The 18,007-nt window shown below is 37.3% G+C and overlaps 1 protein-coding gene across 7 annotated transcripts in view; it reads left to right on the top strand.

Annotated features, from left to right (window-relative positions):
- PDE4D (phosphodiesterase 4D) overlaps positions 1 to 10,932 on the top strand; it is a 1,171,348-nt gene extending 1,160,416 nt beyond the window's left edge. For 6 of the 7 annotated variants that reach the window (XM_039870226.1, XM_039870227.1, XM_039870233.1 and 3 more), the window contains 4 exons: positions 2,417 to 2,571; positions 3,463 to 3,585; positions 4,047 to 4,229; positions 4,962 to 10,932. In XM_039870226.1, coding sequence (XP_039726160.1) covers positions 2,417 to 2,571; positions 3,463 to 3,585; positions 4,047 to 4,229; positions 4,962 to 5,375 — 875 coding nt within the window. In that variant the 3' untranslated portion in view covers positions 5,376 to 10,932. The remainder of the gene's footprint in view (positions 1 to 2,416; positions 2,572 to 3,462; positions 3,586 to 4,046; positions 4,230 to 4,961) is intronic. The other variant, XM_039870234.1, reaches the window with a different exon arrangement.
- Positions 10,933 to 18,007: the final 7,075 nt, after the last annotated feature.

The raw sequence follows: 18,007 nt of genomic DNA, 5'->3' as shown, positions 1-18,007 counted from the left end.
TTCAATTCCCCACTTCAGAGAGAAATGTTTTGTTCAGAAGTGCCCAGGAGAAACCAGATAACCAAGCACATTAAATTAATGACTTTTATTTTTCTATAAGGTCTTAAGTCTCTTAGTGGCTTGGGAGATCTTTGGGAGGGACCATTAAGACTCGTACAGATATAATGACAAATAAGTCGAAATGTGATAAATGCCAAATGTTAGTACAAAGTATATAGGAGTTTACAGGAGAAAGTGAGCAATTCTACCTGTGGTAATCAAGAAAGGCTTCATGGAAGAGGTGACTCATACTGTGTCTTGGAAGATGAGGGGGTTTCAACAAAAATGTTTTATAAACTAGCTTCTCTCCTCCTCCGTGCTACTTTGCCTTCTAGCAAAGTTTGAAGGAAACTTTCTGATTATTCCAGAACCTTCAAGAAGTCCACATAGAAGTACAGGATTGTTATCTTTGGAGAAAATCTACTTAGGAACTGCAGAATCTTACCTCCCCTTTAGGTGGGACCATATACCTTTAATCATAAAGAAGAGTGGAAAATTAAATATCTACCCTCAGAGTTACTTAAATGCTAACATTCATTCATTTAAAAATCAGCAAACACCACCTTTTTGTAACAGCCCCAGATATTAGAGAGGCAGTAGAGGCCCACTTGTCCAACAAGGAGCCATTTCATGGCCTCTCTGGATAGTCTGGTCACCTCCTGAATGTCAGGAGCTAAGTGCTTTTCTAGTCAGGCTTAGCCACGGCTCCTGGACAGTCTTCCACATGGAAGGCCATCCTGAGGTTGAGTAAATTCAGATTCTTTGTCAACAGCGTTCATACCACATGCCTCTTCCTTCAGGCCACAGCTCCTCATCTTTTCTTCTGCAAGCTCAGTAGCCCCAATTTCTTTCATCTTTCTTCACACGGCATGTAAACTAATTCAGTGTTTGTAAGCCTGAGTCAGTTCTTCTGTTGATTTCCCTTATTACATGCATATTTGCTCCCTTAGAAGAACCCTAATTTGATTAATTAGGCATTATTTCTCCAATCAGAAAACATTATGCTTTCTTTTTGTTATATATAATTTAATATGATTCTGCTATAGAAACAATAATATTGTGTGCTAACATACTTTGTAGTTTAAAATGTTTTATTTCTATTTATTTAACCATCTGTAGATAAGTGTTCATAGTCAGAGGCTATTATAGACTATTTAAAAGTCACCTTGACCAGATACTGACTTTCTAAAAAACGAACACTATTGCTTTATCAAAAAATAAATTTAAAAAGACAATAATACCATATATGCCCACTGCCTGAGTACCATAGACATCTCTGTTCCTGTAGTTTCGGAGCAAAAATTTAGATGTGTAAATTCCTATTTCTATATAGTACTGATAAAAATCATAGGATTTCACAGTGGAAATATGTCTTGAACTTTTTTTCTTCTCCCTAGCTCCTTTAAAATAATCATTGAGTTACATTGGATATTTCTGTCTTAGAAAAGAATATATATTTTCAAATATATTTTCTGTGCATTAGTCAGTAAAAAGATCAAACACATGCACTTTTAGTCTTTACAGTGACTTAAGTGGAAACAGATTAAAGCACCAGTCGATTTTTTTTTTCTTAATGACTATCGTATAGATCAGGGTCTGCTATTTACAAGAACTAGTAACGAGGCAGGATCTCTCACTGCTAAAATACACAGGTCCCGGGCACTTGTAAGAGAGCAGCAGAATCTTCAGTGTGGAGTTATGCAGGCAGCCTGACATTCACCTCTGTGTGAAGCCTTGACGTGGGAAGGGCAATATGTGTGTATAAAATGACCGCACGATACTTAGAAGAGGAAATGGAAAAATGAATAAAGCTTCAACTTTCAAAGCTATACTGTGGACAGAAATAAGAGTGGCATGAGCAAATCTAATATTGTTTGTGTGTTCCCAACTGTCCCTGTACCCTCTCTGAGTACAAACAATTCTAAGTCACATGATCCTTACAATTATATAAAATGCTGGGTAGGTGGTGCACGGTTTTCAGGAATACAATATCTTATGCTCTGGACATGTCGTAAATGTTAAGAATAATGTCTTTTTTTGCTGAGCTTAAGGAGCTACCCAGATCTAGTGGGGAGATTAAAGATCATCTGGTCCAATTCTTCTTTCACATTGAAAAAGAGAAAGCTGAGGCCCATAGGGCAAACTGCCTAGCCACATGTCAGTAGCATTGGAATTTACTCCCAAGATCCCCATTCCCTCTCCAGTGTTGTGTTAACAAGTACATTCTCTCCTAGATGTTGTCATGTAATGGTAAGGACTGCAAAGATGTTTAGGGGAAATTGCATCCTAAACCTAAAGTATCTCAGAGTATGAAGAGTAAGATAAACATGGAATAAATGGCTTTGCCAATCTTCTTGTCTCTTGTCTTTCTTTCCAGACTCTGAACTTGCCTTGATGTACAACGATTCTTCTGTCTTGGAGAACCATCATTTGGCCGTGGGCTTTAAGTTGCTTCAGGAAGAAAACTGTGACATTTTTCAGAATTTGACCAAAAAGCAAAGACAGTCATTAAGGAAAATGGTCATTGACATCGTAAGTAGCTGATGAAAGCAAAAAAAAGAGAACTATGATGCAAACTGTTTTTTTTTTAAATGAGAATAAAAATCAGGTAAAAGGAACTGTGTATTTTAAAACCTATTACTGCCTTTTATGTTTGAGAAGCTGCCCCTGCTGCTGTCAGTGATGTTCTGTAATAGGTTTTCTCCTTCTAGCAGTTTGAAGTTGAAAATAATGACAGCTTACCCTCATCATTCTAGTTTTATTTTCTGAACTCCTCTGATATGGTGAGGGCAGAGGAAGATGACTAACAAGAGCAAACGGTGCTGGCCGTAGCTCTAATGGACTTTTTCCATTCAAAAAGTGGGAGGAAAAAATCCCCATCAATAGACAGTGACATTTAGAAACATTTATGACTTTAATATGTTCTCTATGCATATTATTCACAGTGTTATGAGACACAGGAAGATCTCACACTATCAAATAGTTATTCTGTTAAGCTTTGAATATACAAAGATAAGAATTATCTGTTTTGGATAAGCAGAAATTACCCAGAATATTCTGCTTCTGAAGGATTCTGTGAGCAACCTTGAATCATTTTATCATAGTCTAGTAACCACTTTCTAGTCCAAGGAATGGAAAAAATATGTGATGATATCTTATCCGTGGAGATGCCATCCCTTCTTTTCACCATGGAAGTGGTTCCCAGTGCCTAACATTTCTGCATAATGCACATGTATATCTATCTGAGCTTTCAGAAAACTTGAGAAACAGACTGCCCCAAGAAGTAGTAAAGAATTTCCATGGACTGCTATTAGATGACATAGTGGTTTTCCATTTTTTTTCTCACATTCTGCCTAATATTTTAATTTGCAAATTCCAACTTTTTTCCTCTGGACCTTCTTAATAAAATACTCTGTCTTTAAGGTACTTGCAACAGACATGTCAAAACACATGAATCTACTGGCTGATTTGAAAACTATGGTTGAAACTAAGAAAGTGACAAGTTCTGGAGTTCTTCTTCTTGATAATTATTCTGATAGGATTCAGGTAAAGCATTATTTGAATTTTCACATGTGTCTGTGTGTGTGGCTTTCGTAAGATGTCTCCTCTCTCCTACCTTATTATTTTAGTAATTATAAGCAGGATTTTGATCCAGATTCTTAATCTTGAGAATTAACCAGACAAAATCCTATTAGTCTTTTCATTTGCATATGTGTTAAAACAAACAAAAAAAACCCTAACATCCCACAAAACCAGCTTCTTAAGCAGCTCTGAATTTAACTGTGCACATAAACAATTTTTCTTGATATTTAGATGCAGTAGAGGTGTCATAATTTGGGACTATTTATACAAGTGTGAACCACCCATAGACACATCATGGTTGAGCTGTTTGGAATGAATCTTACACTACATGTATTTTTAAGTATCACAGTCATTCGATGCGAATTTCTAGTAAAAAAAAAAAAAAAAAGCAGGTGCTAAATAGAGAAAGCATTTGTCTGTTTTAGGTCCTCCAGAATATGGTGCATTGTGCAGACCTGAGCAACCCAACAAAGCCACTCCAGCTGTACCGCCAGTGGACAGACCGCATAATGGAGGAGTTCTTCCGCCAAGGAGACCGCGAGAGGGAACGGGGCATGGAGATAAGCCCCATGTGTGACAAGCACAATGCATCTGTGGAAAAATCACAGGTGATGTACTAAGCATAAAGCTTTCAGAGAGAACAAAACTACAGCTTAAACATTTGATCACTTCTTATCCACATCACACAGTATTTTTGTGTTTTTTTTTTAAACTAGTACTTTATTTTTTCGATTTCAATTTCACATTAGTGTTTATAAGCCAAAAACTCATGATTCATATTTGTATAGTTATTTATGTGTTCTTATAGCACATAAATTCATTCATTATGACTATATTCACATAGTAGATTCATTCATTCATTATGACTATATTCACATAGTATATTCATTGGCATAGAAATATTTATCTGACTTCATACTTGAATTCAGTTATATGAATTTATATGGAGTATGCCATTATTTCAGTTATCAGGATTCACCTATAAATTGGCTATTCTAAAATAAAAATCCAAGCCTCAAGCCAAGCCCTACCATGTAAACAACTGTAGAGTTTTTATGTTGCAAACATACTATTCAGCTAAGAGTCCTGGAGGCTAATTTTCACAAGCTAAGTAACAATACTTTTATATGGTCCGTTGCCTAAAATAGTGACTATTTTACAAAACTAAGGTTAGTTGTCTTCTGTTCAATGTTATATTTGTAGACCATGTCATATTTTTATGTTTTATGTAAAAATGTATATACATTGATATAAATTAGATAATGCGGAATCTAGTTAACCTTTATTATGATTTCGTTGTTTCAACTCCTGTACTCAAATTGGATTTTTTTTTTAACTAGGTGGGCTTCATAGACTATATTGTTCATCCTCTCTGGGAGACATGGGCAGACCTTGTACATCCCGATGCCCAGGACATTTTGGACACTTTGGAGGACAATCGTGAATGGTACCAGAGCACAATTCCTCAGAGCCCCTCCCCAGCACCTGATGACCAGGAGGAGGGCCGACAGGGTCAAACCGAGAAGTTCCAGTTTGAATTAACTTTAGAAGAAGATGGTGAGTCAGACACCGAAAAGGACAGTGGAAGTCAGGTGGAAGAAGACACTAGTTGCAGCGACTCAAAGACTCTTTGTACTCAAGACTCAGAGTCTACTGAGATTCCACTTGATGACCAGGTCGAAGAAGAGGCAGTAGGGGAAGAGGAAAGCCAGCCCGAAGCCTGTGTAATAGATGATTGTTCTCCTGACACGTAACAGTGCAAAAGACTTTCACGCCTTTTTTTTTTTTAAGTAGAAAAATTGTTTCCAAAGTGCATGTCACATGCCACAACCATGGTCACACCTCACTGTCATCTGCCAGGACGTTTGTTGAACAAAACTGACCTTGACTACTCAGTCTGGCGCTCAGGAATATTGTAACCAGTTTTTTCACCTCCATGTCATCAGAACAAGGGGGACATCTTCACGAACAGCATTTTAACAAGATTTCAGCTTGGTGGAGCTGACAAAGCAGAGAAAATCAACTCCAAAGTGTTTCAAGAAAGTGTGGCTCATCAAGGCAGCCCAAAAGTTGGTATGATTCGGGGTTTCTTTCGTTTTAGTTGTTTGCAATATTTTCAGCAGAAAGAAGGCATTACACAGAGTGAACTAATGGATGAAACAACAAATGGGTCAAGAACAAGACATGGCATGAATCTGTTACCAGGAGGAAGATGAGCCACAGAAATTGCATAATTTTCTAATTTCAAGTCTTCCTGATACATGACTGAATAGTGTGGTTCAGTGAGCTACACTGGCCTCTACATTTTGTATGATATGTAAAACAGATTTTTTGTAGAGCTTACTTTTATTATTAAATGTATCGAGGTATTATATTTAAAAAACTATGTTCAGAACTTCATCTGCCACTGGTTTTTTTCTAAGGAGTAACTTGCAAGTTTTCAGTACAAATCTGTGCTACACTGGATAAATCTAATTTACGAATTTTACTTGCACCTTATAGTTCACAGCAATTAACTGATTTGTAGTGATTCATTGTTTTATATACCAATGACTTCCATATTTTAAAACAAAAACTAATTTTATGTTGCAGGAAACTCTTTTTGTAGGTCTTCTTTTACTTTGCGTTTTGTTTCACTCTTTTCAGAAAAGCAGAGTTGCTCTCCACTGACATTTTTCTTCATGGTGTGCAAAGTGAATATTTGTTCAGTAATACTTTGATGTGCATTCTGTCTAATGTGTCTTAAGCCTCATGGACACTCAACAATCAGCTGGTGTCGTCTGAAGCAAGTGAGAGATATATAAATACCCAGTAGCTAAAATGGTCAGTCTTTTTTAGATATTTTCCTACTTAGTGTCTTCTGATAACTTTTTGCTATGTCAATAGACCCTCATTTCACAAGTGCATGTCTTTGTAATAACCCACACGTGTCATGCTCATTTTTATTATTTCCATGGTCAGTTATAGTAAGAAAAACTTTTTCCCTTGTGCTGCTTTATTATTTAGCGTGTGTTTGAACCTCTGTCCACATTCACTAGATAAGGTCTTGTCAAACATATCATCACCATTTTGATGATGAAAAGAAACAGGTAGTCAGGTTAGAGTTAGCATTTATTTCTACAGCAAAGTCATATATAATGACTAGCTTTTACTCTTGATTTACAGAAAAAAATTAACAGCTAGGTAGACATTTTTAACAATATTAGAATATATTAACCAACACCAGTACAACTGATGCTCATTGGTTTCTATGATTTCACCATGGATTAAGAACTATATGAGGAATATTCTTGAGAAGTGATTTCAAGTGTAGCAACTACCCTTCCTTAAGGCGAAACATACAGGAATTGCTTTATCAGTTATCATTGGTTCATAAGCATTTCTTGTAGAAGAGAACTTTAAATAAATACACTGAGGGGAAGAAGTTGATGATACCACTGGCACGAGAGGTTTGGTAATACAGTGCCATGCTAAAATGGTGGAGATAAAAATAGAGATCACTCTTGGCTGGATTTAGCACCGAGAACTATATTAAAATTTTAGAGATTAATTCCCAGTATTTACCTTCAATTGGCATGTTGGGGGCATTTGTTTAGTTTGGACTTTCTTCCCATTTCAGCTCTTAATAAAAGTATTTACCTCCTCTATGAAGAGTTTGGAGCCCAAATAATCATTTTTCATATCGATATCCAAGAATTGACATAAAGACTAAAAGGGGTATCTGACTAAATGGAAAATAAATAAAACAGTTAAGAAAAAGTGTAGCCCTGAAAAAGAGTTATATTTAGGATGTCACAGGGAGTTCTCTGGGGACTAGTAACTAAGTCATCAGCCAGAGAAATGACCCAAGCTGAAGATAATTTCTATTTTAATGCCCTGATATCCACTGATGCTTAGAACCTTTGATAGGAAAGTGATGTAGCGCTGATCTTTTGCACAGAGCAGAATAGGACTTAACTAATTAATTACCAGATTTCCATCTTCCTCACCTGTAAAAGTCAAAGAAAGATAACTATCTTTCAAATATAGTTCTATGTATGGGCAAGCGGTTTCACAAGAACACTTGGAATCTCGTTTCTGTTTTTATTTATCCCTAATGGAGGTCTAGAAGAAAAGGCAATCAAGGTTTATTCCTTTCCGAAATATTCTCATTCCCGCTTTTCCCTAATACTTGGTATTTCCCTCACAGAGTGCCTAGAATCTTAATAATGACGAAAAAATTTTTTAAGCAGCAATACGTCACAAATCCAGACCTGAAAGGGTTTATAACTGCACTAAAAAAGAGAGGCTGTTTTTTTTCAATCTGTTGGTTTCGAATGGTTCACATATCGTAAAGCTACCCACCGATGGACAATCAAATTGTAGAAAATGCATAATATGCAAGAGACAGGGACTAATGCACTGTACAATCTGTTTATCCTCTCCCTTCTTTCACCTCTCTCTCTCCTTCTCTCTTGCCCAAGTGTGCTTCAGAATTATACACTGCTTTAAAACATCCTTTTACAAGTGACTTTACGTTTCCTAAAATGCCATAAGAAAATGCAATATCTGGGTACTGTATGGGGAAAAAAAAAGTCCAAGTTTGCATAAAACTAAGACATTTCAGCTTGCAAGTTACTAAACATAATAATGCTGTTTTAATTTTATTATCTTTTATGTCGCTTAAAATTCACAAAAAAATAATGTAGATAGAACAAATTGCAGATAAGGAAGAAAACTTGAATGAAATGGATTTCACAGAAAGCTTTATGATAATTTTTGAATGCATTATTTATTTTTTGTGCCATGCATTTTTTTCTCACCAAATGACCTTACCTGTAATACAGTCTTGTTTGTCTGTTTACAACCATGTATTTATTGTAATGTACATACTGTAATGTTAATTGTAAATTATCAGTTCTTATTAAAACATCACCCCACGATGGGATGGTGTTGATATATTTGGAAACTCTTGGTGAGAGAATGAATGGTGTGTATACATACTCCTTGTACATTTTCTTTTCTCCTGTAATATAGTCTTGTCACCTTAGAGCTTGTTTATGGAAGATTCAAGAAAACTATAAAATACATAAAGATATATAAATTTAAAAAACATAGCTGCAGGTCTTTGGTCCCAGGGCTGTGCCTTAACTTTAACCAATATTTTCTTCTGTTTTGCTGCATTTGAAAGTAAGGTAATGGTGGGTCTAGGGCTGGGCATTTTACATCTGAGCTTCAAATTGATTGGTTTTCTGGCAGTAGCTAGATTTTAAAAAACCACAGACAACCTCTGGAAGATTCTGAGACCTTTTTGAAATACAAGCTCTTAAGTACTTCTTGCCATATAGCAGCATTGCATATATGATGATCGTTTTCCCCATCTGTTGATCAAGAGCTACTTGAGTTAGTTATGTTTATTTTCTACTTCCAACACCACTGGGAAAATGTAGTCTTGTCCAGTGATTATAAAGAGTCTTTTTGCTTCTAGAGCATATAAGCAAATAACCTTGATTGGAAACTAGCTCCACAGATCACATGTGTTGGTTAGTCTTTTATTCATCAACTTCCTGTCATGTTAAGAGAATATATAAGGTGAAAAAGGTCATCTTTTTAATCCTGGACTTTTTCTTCAACTAAGATCAATCAAAACTTTTTTTGTATGTTAAGTCCATATGTAGACACAAAGTTTTATATGATGTCAATTCACATAACATAAAGGAGTCACCATTCTCTAGAACTTGCTACTGCAAAACTTATATGGCTACAGAATTTTAAAACTTATATTGCAATAGAATTTTAAAATTTCTCAATGGCCAGCTCCCGAAAGCTATGAGAAATTCCCAGTGAATGTTGTGGAAACCTTCTTTCACTGTTGCCCGGCCCTCAGAAAACATGATTAAGTGGAAGGAGAGATTCTTTTTCTAGGAAAAATGAGCCTCCTATTATTTTGTTTTATTTTTTCGACACAAACTGTAGATTTTAGCAGCCCTGGCCCAAAGGAATTTGATTACTTTTGTTTTAAACAGTACAAAGGGGACACTATAATTATAAAAACATCCTTATTGATTTTAGTTTTTAATTTTATTTCTTTAGATAATGTTTTCAGAGTGGTAAATTGTGTGTGAGCATTACAAATGATGATTCTTTTAGTGGTTTCTTAGCCTCTCTTACAGCCCATGGGGATAGTACTGTACATCAATACCTTCATATGAAATTTTTATATGCAATGAAAATAAAAGCATGGGTTGATTCTGCTTATTTATGACTCAATCTTTTACAAATAAAAAATTACTCATTTTAAATTGTAGTTCAGTCAGCACAGGTTTCCAAGAGGGATGAAGATTGTTAAAGTGAAATGATAGCGACGTCATTAGCTAGTAATGATATCTATAATCAAATGAAACAAATTTATCTTTCATTACAAAATTAATCTTGCTATAGAAAAAATTGTCAAAATTATTTAAATGGGCCACAAGATTAATCACAGTATTTTGTAAACAGGCTTAAGAAGGGGACTTCTGTTTAATTGAATATTCTGGTATACTGAAACTTACTCAGACATCCAACATTTATTTGTTGGGTACCTGCTCTGCAAAGTACAGGGTTCTAAAGATTCAGCAGTGAAGAAGACACAGCTTCTGCTTTCGTGAGCTTACAGTCTGGAGGGAACAAAGGCATTAAACAAGTTCATACACGTGCCATCAGTGCACTCTGTACAACGGAGAACCTGTGACTAAGCGGAAGCCTGAACTTGCTGTCTTCCAGAGGGCCAGAGAAGGCTTCCTTCGAAGTGATTTGGGGCTGAGCTCTGAAGAATAGTGAGAGGTAACCAAGCAAAAGGGAGAATTGAAAGGAAGAAGAAGGGGATCCAAATGGGAAACTTCATTTGCAGAAGTCCTAAGGTACAAATGAGCTTGAGACTTCTGGAGAAATGGAAAGAAAGCTCCCCTGCTCCATCACTGATTATTTCTTATCCTGCTTTATTTTCTTTATAATGCTTATCACAAATTGACATATACATATCTTGTCTATCACCCCCACCAGAACATGGCTCCATGAGAGCAAAGTGCTCACTGCTGTATTTCTCACACTTAAAACTATGCCTAGTACTCAGTGCTTAATATTTGTTGAATATATAGCCACCAAATTGATATTGGATATAATTTAATCTGATAAAACATTTTAGGGTCTCAAAGAGGTTTTTAAGTCAATGTCATAAAAATATTCTGGTGTTTTTTTGTTTTGTTTTCGATCTTGCTAAGATCCAAGATAAAGACGAGTTTAAGAGTCTTTGATCATATTGCTAACTGAAAACTGCCTAGTCCTCACAAATTCTTTTTTCTATTTTTTTTTTTCCTGAATAACAAAAGTTCAGTTGTCATGGTAAGGAGAGTAAATAAATCAGCAAACATTTAATGCAGGTAATCCCCAAACCTTAATTACTAGAATAAGGCTGTAGTAGTAGCCCCCTTATTTGTGATTTTGCTTTCTGCAGTTTATCTGTGGTCAACTGCGGTCTGAAAATATTAAATGGAAAATTCCAGAAATAAACAATTCATCAGTTTTAAATTGCATGCCATTCTGAGTAGTGTGATGAAGTCTCGCGAGTCTCAGTCCTGCCCAGGACGTGAATCCCGTCTCTACGTTGTACACGCTTCCCACCTGGTAGCTGTCTAGGTTATCAGATGATTGCCTGTTGAGTTGTCACAATGCTTGTGTTCAAGTAACCTTTATTTTAGTTAATAATGGTCACAAAACCATAAAGTGAGTAAAAAGGTGAAAGTTCTTGGCTTAATAAGGAAAGAAAACAATTGTATGCTGAGGTTGCTAAGATCTGCGGTAAGAACAAATCTATCTGTGAAATTGTGATGAGGGAAAAAGAAATTTGTACTTGTTTTACTGTCACACCTCAAACTGCACAAGTTATGACCATAGTGGATGATAAGTGCTTAGTTAAGGTAGAAAAGATGCTAAATTTATGGGTGGAAGACACAAACAGAGAAGGTGTTTCCAGTGAAGGCAACGTGTTGTGCCAAAAAGCATCGCTGTTTAGATCGACAACCAGTGAGTCAAGATTTGGAAAGGAAGGGACCGCCTGAAATTTTACCTTCCTCTCTCAACCAGGCACTACAGACCCAGGAGAGCTGACTCCGGTAAGAATTCTGACTCTTCTTCGGCTTTTGCCAGTTTTCCTACAATCGCATCTGCAGGGTCCAGAGTGGGATGTAAAGTAGGAAGTGTAGCCCGGGTGTGACCAGAATGTGGCAAGGCTTTCCATTAATTTTAATTTTAGTTTCCTTTTGGCTGTTTAAGGGAATAACTGATAATAGTTTAATGGAGAATCCTTGGGAGTCCCATCAACCCTGGGAGGCCCTCCTTTGAAGGTAGATAAGGCAGCCTTTGAGTTGATGTGGAAGGGTTTGACAAAACCCTTGAAGGCAATCTTTTTTTCCAGTGTCCCCGTTGGGAGCAAATGACATGCAGATTTCTGGGCCAGTGTTTTGATGATAGATTCCTAGGAGGGTAGATTGCGGGAAGCCCAGGTGTTTTAGATTTCTGGCTTTAGAGCTCTTGCAGCTGCCAGATAACTAACTTAGTGATCTTTATTTACAGTCTTGTGGTCTTTTCAGAGTGGAAAAGCAATTGAGATAGAGGATTAGTGTGTACTCAGGTAAAGGAAGATAGAAGTAGTAGGAGACAAGTCAGTCTTACTGTCTTCTGTTTTAGGTACTACTTGTGTCATTAAAATTTTTAGTAGCCTTTTGCAATGAATCTTCCAGTAAAGCTATTTTGGAATTTTGAAGGCTTTTGGAGGCTTATGTATTCCGATTAAAATAGATATTCCTTTTTTTGTTAAATGAGAACCTTTGCTTTCAAGTGCATGTTTAATTGGAATGTTCCCCATGATAATTCTAGGCCATTGTAATTCTAGGTTGTCTTAGTAAGATTTAGTAAGAACCTCAGTTCTTAGACCTAAAATAAGCAGGTATGCTTTGATGTGGTACGCTCAATTCTCTGAAACTTTAGCTACATCTTGGATCTCATGAAGCCAAACTAATACCTTAGGCAGATGTGCCACTGGGTTGGGGATTTTGTGGTGTTTTACAGTGTACCTTATTGCCAAAAACAGATTAAAAAAAAAAAAAAACAGAAGACAATGAAGATGATACAAACTTTATGTAACGCTTCATGAAGTGGACAGTCTCCTTTTGATTTGTCAAAGGGACAGAAAATAGCTTCCATAGGATAAAGAATAAGGAACAAAGATGAAACAAATAGAAAACACCTGGGTATCTATAATCACACAGTCAACCTGGTTTGGGAGTGAGAAGGCCCAGACTTGGCTGGCTTGGTATTTGGGGATTGACTGACTAAATATATTGCATTTCTGGTCAAGCAGAACATTTACAGAGATCTAAGAGTTATCTGAGTTTCAGTTTGCTGACCTGGCACCTAGAGCAGGAGTAGCTCCATATTGGGCCCAGAAATTTATTTCTACAGTGTTTTGTACATACCCTATAGTGGCTTTTTTTCCTTCTAATATGTTGTCATTCTCTTTTTTACTTTCTGTCTCTCTCACTAGATTGAAAGTTTTTTTTATTTTTTAAGGCAATGTAGTCCTTTTGGCCTGTTTACTAAAGATTTAAATCAGAATATTAATATTTAACTATTCTTTCCCCTCTAACACCAGCACTTCTCAAAATATGGCCCTGGAACTGATATCAGAATCAGCTAGTATCATGTTAGAAATGCAAATTATTAAGCCCCAACTCAGGTCTCGGGAATAAGAATCTCTAGGGGTGGGCCTTAGAATCTCTTTTTAACAAGTCCTCTTGTTACTTTTATGTGCCATCAAGTTTGAGAAAACACCATTCAAAAGCTCATGGAGTTCTTTTTTCCTCGTTTGGTTTTGCAAAACAAAAGTAATAATCTCAACCCTCTTTCTAATTCATTGCATTTAATCAAAGGGATATATGTTACTGTAGGAGTTGTAACAGGTGACCTGATGAGGGCTTATAGCAACTGGAGGAACAGAATCACACATTTGGGCAATTTTCATCAAGCAGGAAAGGAATGATGAAGCCAGCTACTGGCTTCCTTAAGCAGCAGAGGAAACCTAGGATTGACTGTTACCATCATGGCAATCATTAGCATCATATGGGTTTGGGACCCAATATCAACATTGTGGTGGGGCTGGGGGAGAGTTTGCCACACCAACAAGCAATTCTCCAACACCAGCTGGGTGTCCTAAAATTCAATTTAATTCTATTAGTATCAGAATTTATCTGGAGATAACATCAGATTCCATAGATTAAGGTCTCAGTCCTACAAGATTGCTCCCCACCCACACACACTCTTCAAATGACAATGGCAAGCCCATGTTGTCACCTGGGCTACTGACCTATGGGCTATATATTTGGAGGTTCCAGTGACACCCCCTCCTTGGGTTTGATTAATTTGCTAGAGTAGCTCACAGAACTGAAAGATTTTACTTACTAGATTACTGGTTTATTTTAAAACAACATAACTCAGGAACAGCTAGATAAAAGAGAAGCATAGGGCAAGGTGTGGGGAAAAGACAGAAGCTTCCATGCCCTCTCTAGCTACAACATTCTCCCCCATTCTCTGCAAGTTCACCAAACAGAAATCTCTTCAAATCTCATGTTTTGGGGTTTTTAACGGAGGCCACTTTTCAGAGGAGTTATTGATTAAATCATTGACTTTGGGTAATTGATTCAACTACCAGCCCCTCTCCCATTTATCTCCAGAGGTCAAGGGGGTGAGGACTAAAAGTTTCAACCCTCTAATCACATGGTTGGTTTCCCTGGCAACCAGCCCTCATCCATAGGTGCTTTCCAGTCACCTATTACCATAATCAGACACCTTTATAGCTGTTGTCACCTAGGATATTCCAAGGGTTTTAGGAGCTCTGTATCAGAAACCAAATATATATTTCTTATTATAAATCACAATATCACACATCACACGTTGGCATGGGCTAAAGGGTGTAAAGATTAAAATGTCATTCAAAGGACAGAAGAACAACAGAGAATCCCATCTATATTCACCCCAAAAGACCATTAGTGTAATTGGCAGAGACAGTGGGCCTTCACAGTCTTCATGTGCCATTGGGGTGCTCTCAGTCACAGAGTCAAGTGCCCCTCTGCTTTTGTAATTGGGTGAAACCACGACACACAGGGCTTGGTATCTGACATCACAAGGAGTCACCAAAGGGACCAAATGACACAACCCAGCACTTCAGGGGGTTTACTTTGACCCATGGGATTAACTCTGACCAGGTTGATTAATTTTTCTCTCTCCTTGGACTGCTCTGAGGCTTGGTTTTCTCTTGAAGCCCATCAAGACAATGCCTGTGTTTCTATCCAGTGAAAGCCCTGCCATCCCTCTAGGATCCTTGGCTGTTCCTTGTGAGGCAGTAGCCAGTATGGAAACATCACAACACACTGCTTCCCATCTTTCCTATTCTTTTCTTTTCCCTACTTTACTTTCTTCTTTTTGCCTTAATTCTTTTTTTTCTCATTTCACTGCCTAAAGGTCTGCACCTCTCATAAACTACTATTACTTTAGACTCTGCCTCTGGCTCTGCTTCCTAGAGACACTGAGCTACATGCCATCCTTTACATTCAAAGCAGCAGATGCCAAATTTGAGAATATATGTGCACGTGCATTGTGTTTTAAATAGGGCCTTTATAGGCAGAGAGGTGACTTATTTATCTTTCTTTTCCCATGGCTTAGTTCAGTGTCTGACATATAGCAGGTATTCATTAAATAGGAAAAGAATGACAACTGAGTAATTGCCTGAATGAATGAATGAATGAATGAGATCGATGACGAAGAATGAGAGGGTAGGGTGTGAATTAGCCTAGAATGGATTAGAGATAGGATAAACAGGAATTAAGACAAGGGCCAAAGGCAGATGGAGGAGAGTATAGATGCTAAGTAGAGCTGAAGGAATCAGGCATTCTAACTAGAAACAGAATAGGAGAAGAGTAAGAGAGATTTGGCAACCTTCACCTTCTGGGAAATTATATCAACACCCACTGTGAAAGACATTCAGTTGCCTACTTGGTTATTACCACCCCTCCAGCTGCTTCCTGATAAATTGAAGTTGAAATTTGCTTAGGTCTTGTGAATTCAAGGATGTGGGGGGAGATTCAGCCTCTCCTCAGTCCCACAGGCTGATTCTGAGCCTTTTTTCTAGTCCATCACCTTAACCCACTCGGCCACAACTACACGGTTATGATTCTGAGCCTTTTTTGTCAATTCCTCTGCCCTTGCCAGTGATTAGGTTAGGACAGGCTTATGGGGTTGTAATTCTGGATGAGACGAAGGACACTTCTAAGAATCTACCCCTCCCTTTTACTAAGAAAAAAGGAAGGAACATTGTCTCTTCTGGACTTTGGAAATTGTTCCCGAGGTTGTCATAGTTGGACTATTTTCTTGAGACCATGAAAGAAACTAAGACACAAATACTGGAGATGGCAGAGCAGAAGATAGAACCTCAGTCTTTGAAGATGTTATTGAGCCGCTGAAATAATCAACTCTATTTGTAAAGTAATTATGTAAGATAATGACTAGTTCTTATAATTTAAGCGATTTTAATTGCACTTTCTGTTACTTGCTCCTAAAATAATTTTAATACACCCACTATCGGTTCTAACAACCTCCCAGTGAGTCTGGGCTGGGGGTGGGGGTGGAAGCACCTGGCACAGTGGAAAGGGTGGGTCTTTGGCCCCAGGTTAGCTGAGTGACCTTAGGCATGTTAATTGATCTCTGAATCCTAACTTTTTAAAATATTTTAAATATGGGAATTAGGATATTAGAATCTGCTCTATATCCTTCACAGTGTTATGAGAGCAAATGAATTGTTAATCTCACTGCAAACTTTGGACAATATTTTTTAAGCTGCAGCCAATGATCCATTAATGGATTGTAAAGGTAAAAGATGGTTTCAATGAGCACTAAAAATGAAAAGAATTAAAGTAGAATAAAAAATATTGCTGTGTACCACACATAAGAGTAAGTTTAATTTTCTGAAATTATGGTTTCATTTATGTGTGTGCATTTGCATGCATGTGTGTATGTGCATAGTTGCCAGATAAAATATACTTTTTGTTTTACATCATGCACAAAAAAGTTTGTGAAGCATGATTTTAGAACAAACTCCACATCTGAGATGGCTAGAGGAACCTAGGTCTCTCACCAAACCCCACCTTGCCAATTTATTTTACTTTAATGACTCGAAAATGGTTTCTAAAGAGAAATAAAAATTAATCCAAAGGTAGATCTAATGAGAAACATAAAAGGTAGCCCTTGATAGTTTTAGGGTTATATGGTTGACCAACGTTTAAGAAAAGAGCCCAGCAGTGATGTTTCAGATTGCCTGGAGTGGAAAATATAGAAGCAAAGAAATGATATCCGAATGTATTAGTTAGGGTTCTCCAGAAAAACAGAACAAATAGGATGGATGGATGAATAGGCAGACAGATAGATGATAGATTATAGATGATAGCTAGATGATGATAGATAGATAGATAGATAGATAGATAGACAGACAGACAGACAGACAGACAGACAATAGATAGATGATAGATAGAAAGAAGAATGAGGAGATTTATTACAGAAATTGGCTCATGCACTTACGGAGACCAAGAAATCCCATGATCTGCCATCTGCAAGCTGGCAAACCAGAAAAGCCAGCATTATAAATTCAGTCCCAGTCTGAGGGTCTGAGAATCAGGGGAGCCAATGGTGTAAGTTCCAGTTCAAATTTGAAGGCTCAAGAACCAGAAGCAATGATGTCTAAGGGCAGGTAAGGTGGTTGTCTTATCTCAAGCAGAGAGCAAATTCACCTTTCCTTCACCTTTTGGATCTATGTAGGCCCTCAGTGGATTGAGTGATGCCCAACCACATCGGTGAGGGCAATCTTTTTTACTCAGTCTACTGATTCAAATACTAATCTCTTTCAGAAACACCGTCACAGACACATTCAGACATCCCTTAGCAGCTATTTGGACATTCCTTAGCCCTGCTAAGTTGACACATAAAAACAGTTATCATCATCTGCCTTTTGAGAACCTGTGATGTCCAGAGCTTGGTTCTAAAAGTAGATTAAAGACACAGTATGCCAGGTTATGTATGCGGGAAGACAAAGGCAATGCCAACAATTGGCCTTTGTGATGCCTCTCAGACTTCAAGAGAAGCTGGGAAATACAGGGCCCTGGGTGAGACATATCTGGCTTCAGATGCATCACCCTGGGCATATTCTTCAGCTAATCTGAACTCTAATTTTCTTTCTTATAAGAGCTACTTCACATGGTTATTTTATTTATTAACTATTTTTTAAACGTGTAGTAGTAGTAGTACAGATACATTGTTTAAAAAG

This window comes from Pteropus medius, unplaced genomic scaffold (genome assembly GCF_902729225.1).
Source record: "Pteropus medius unplaced genomic scaffold, Ma_sr-lr_union100, whole genome shotgun sequence".
Taxonomy (NCBI): Eukaryota; Metazoa; Chordata; class Mammalia; order Chiroptera; family Pteropodidae; genus Pteropus; species Pteropus medius.
This window is presented reverse-complemented; position numbering and strand designations above follow the sequence as displayed.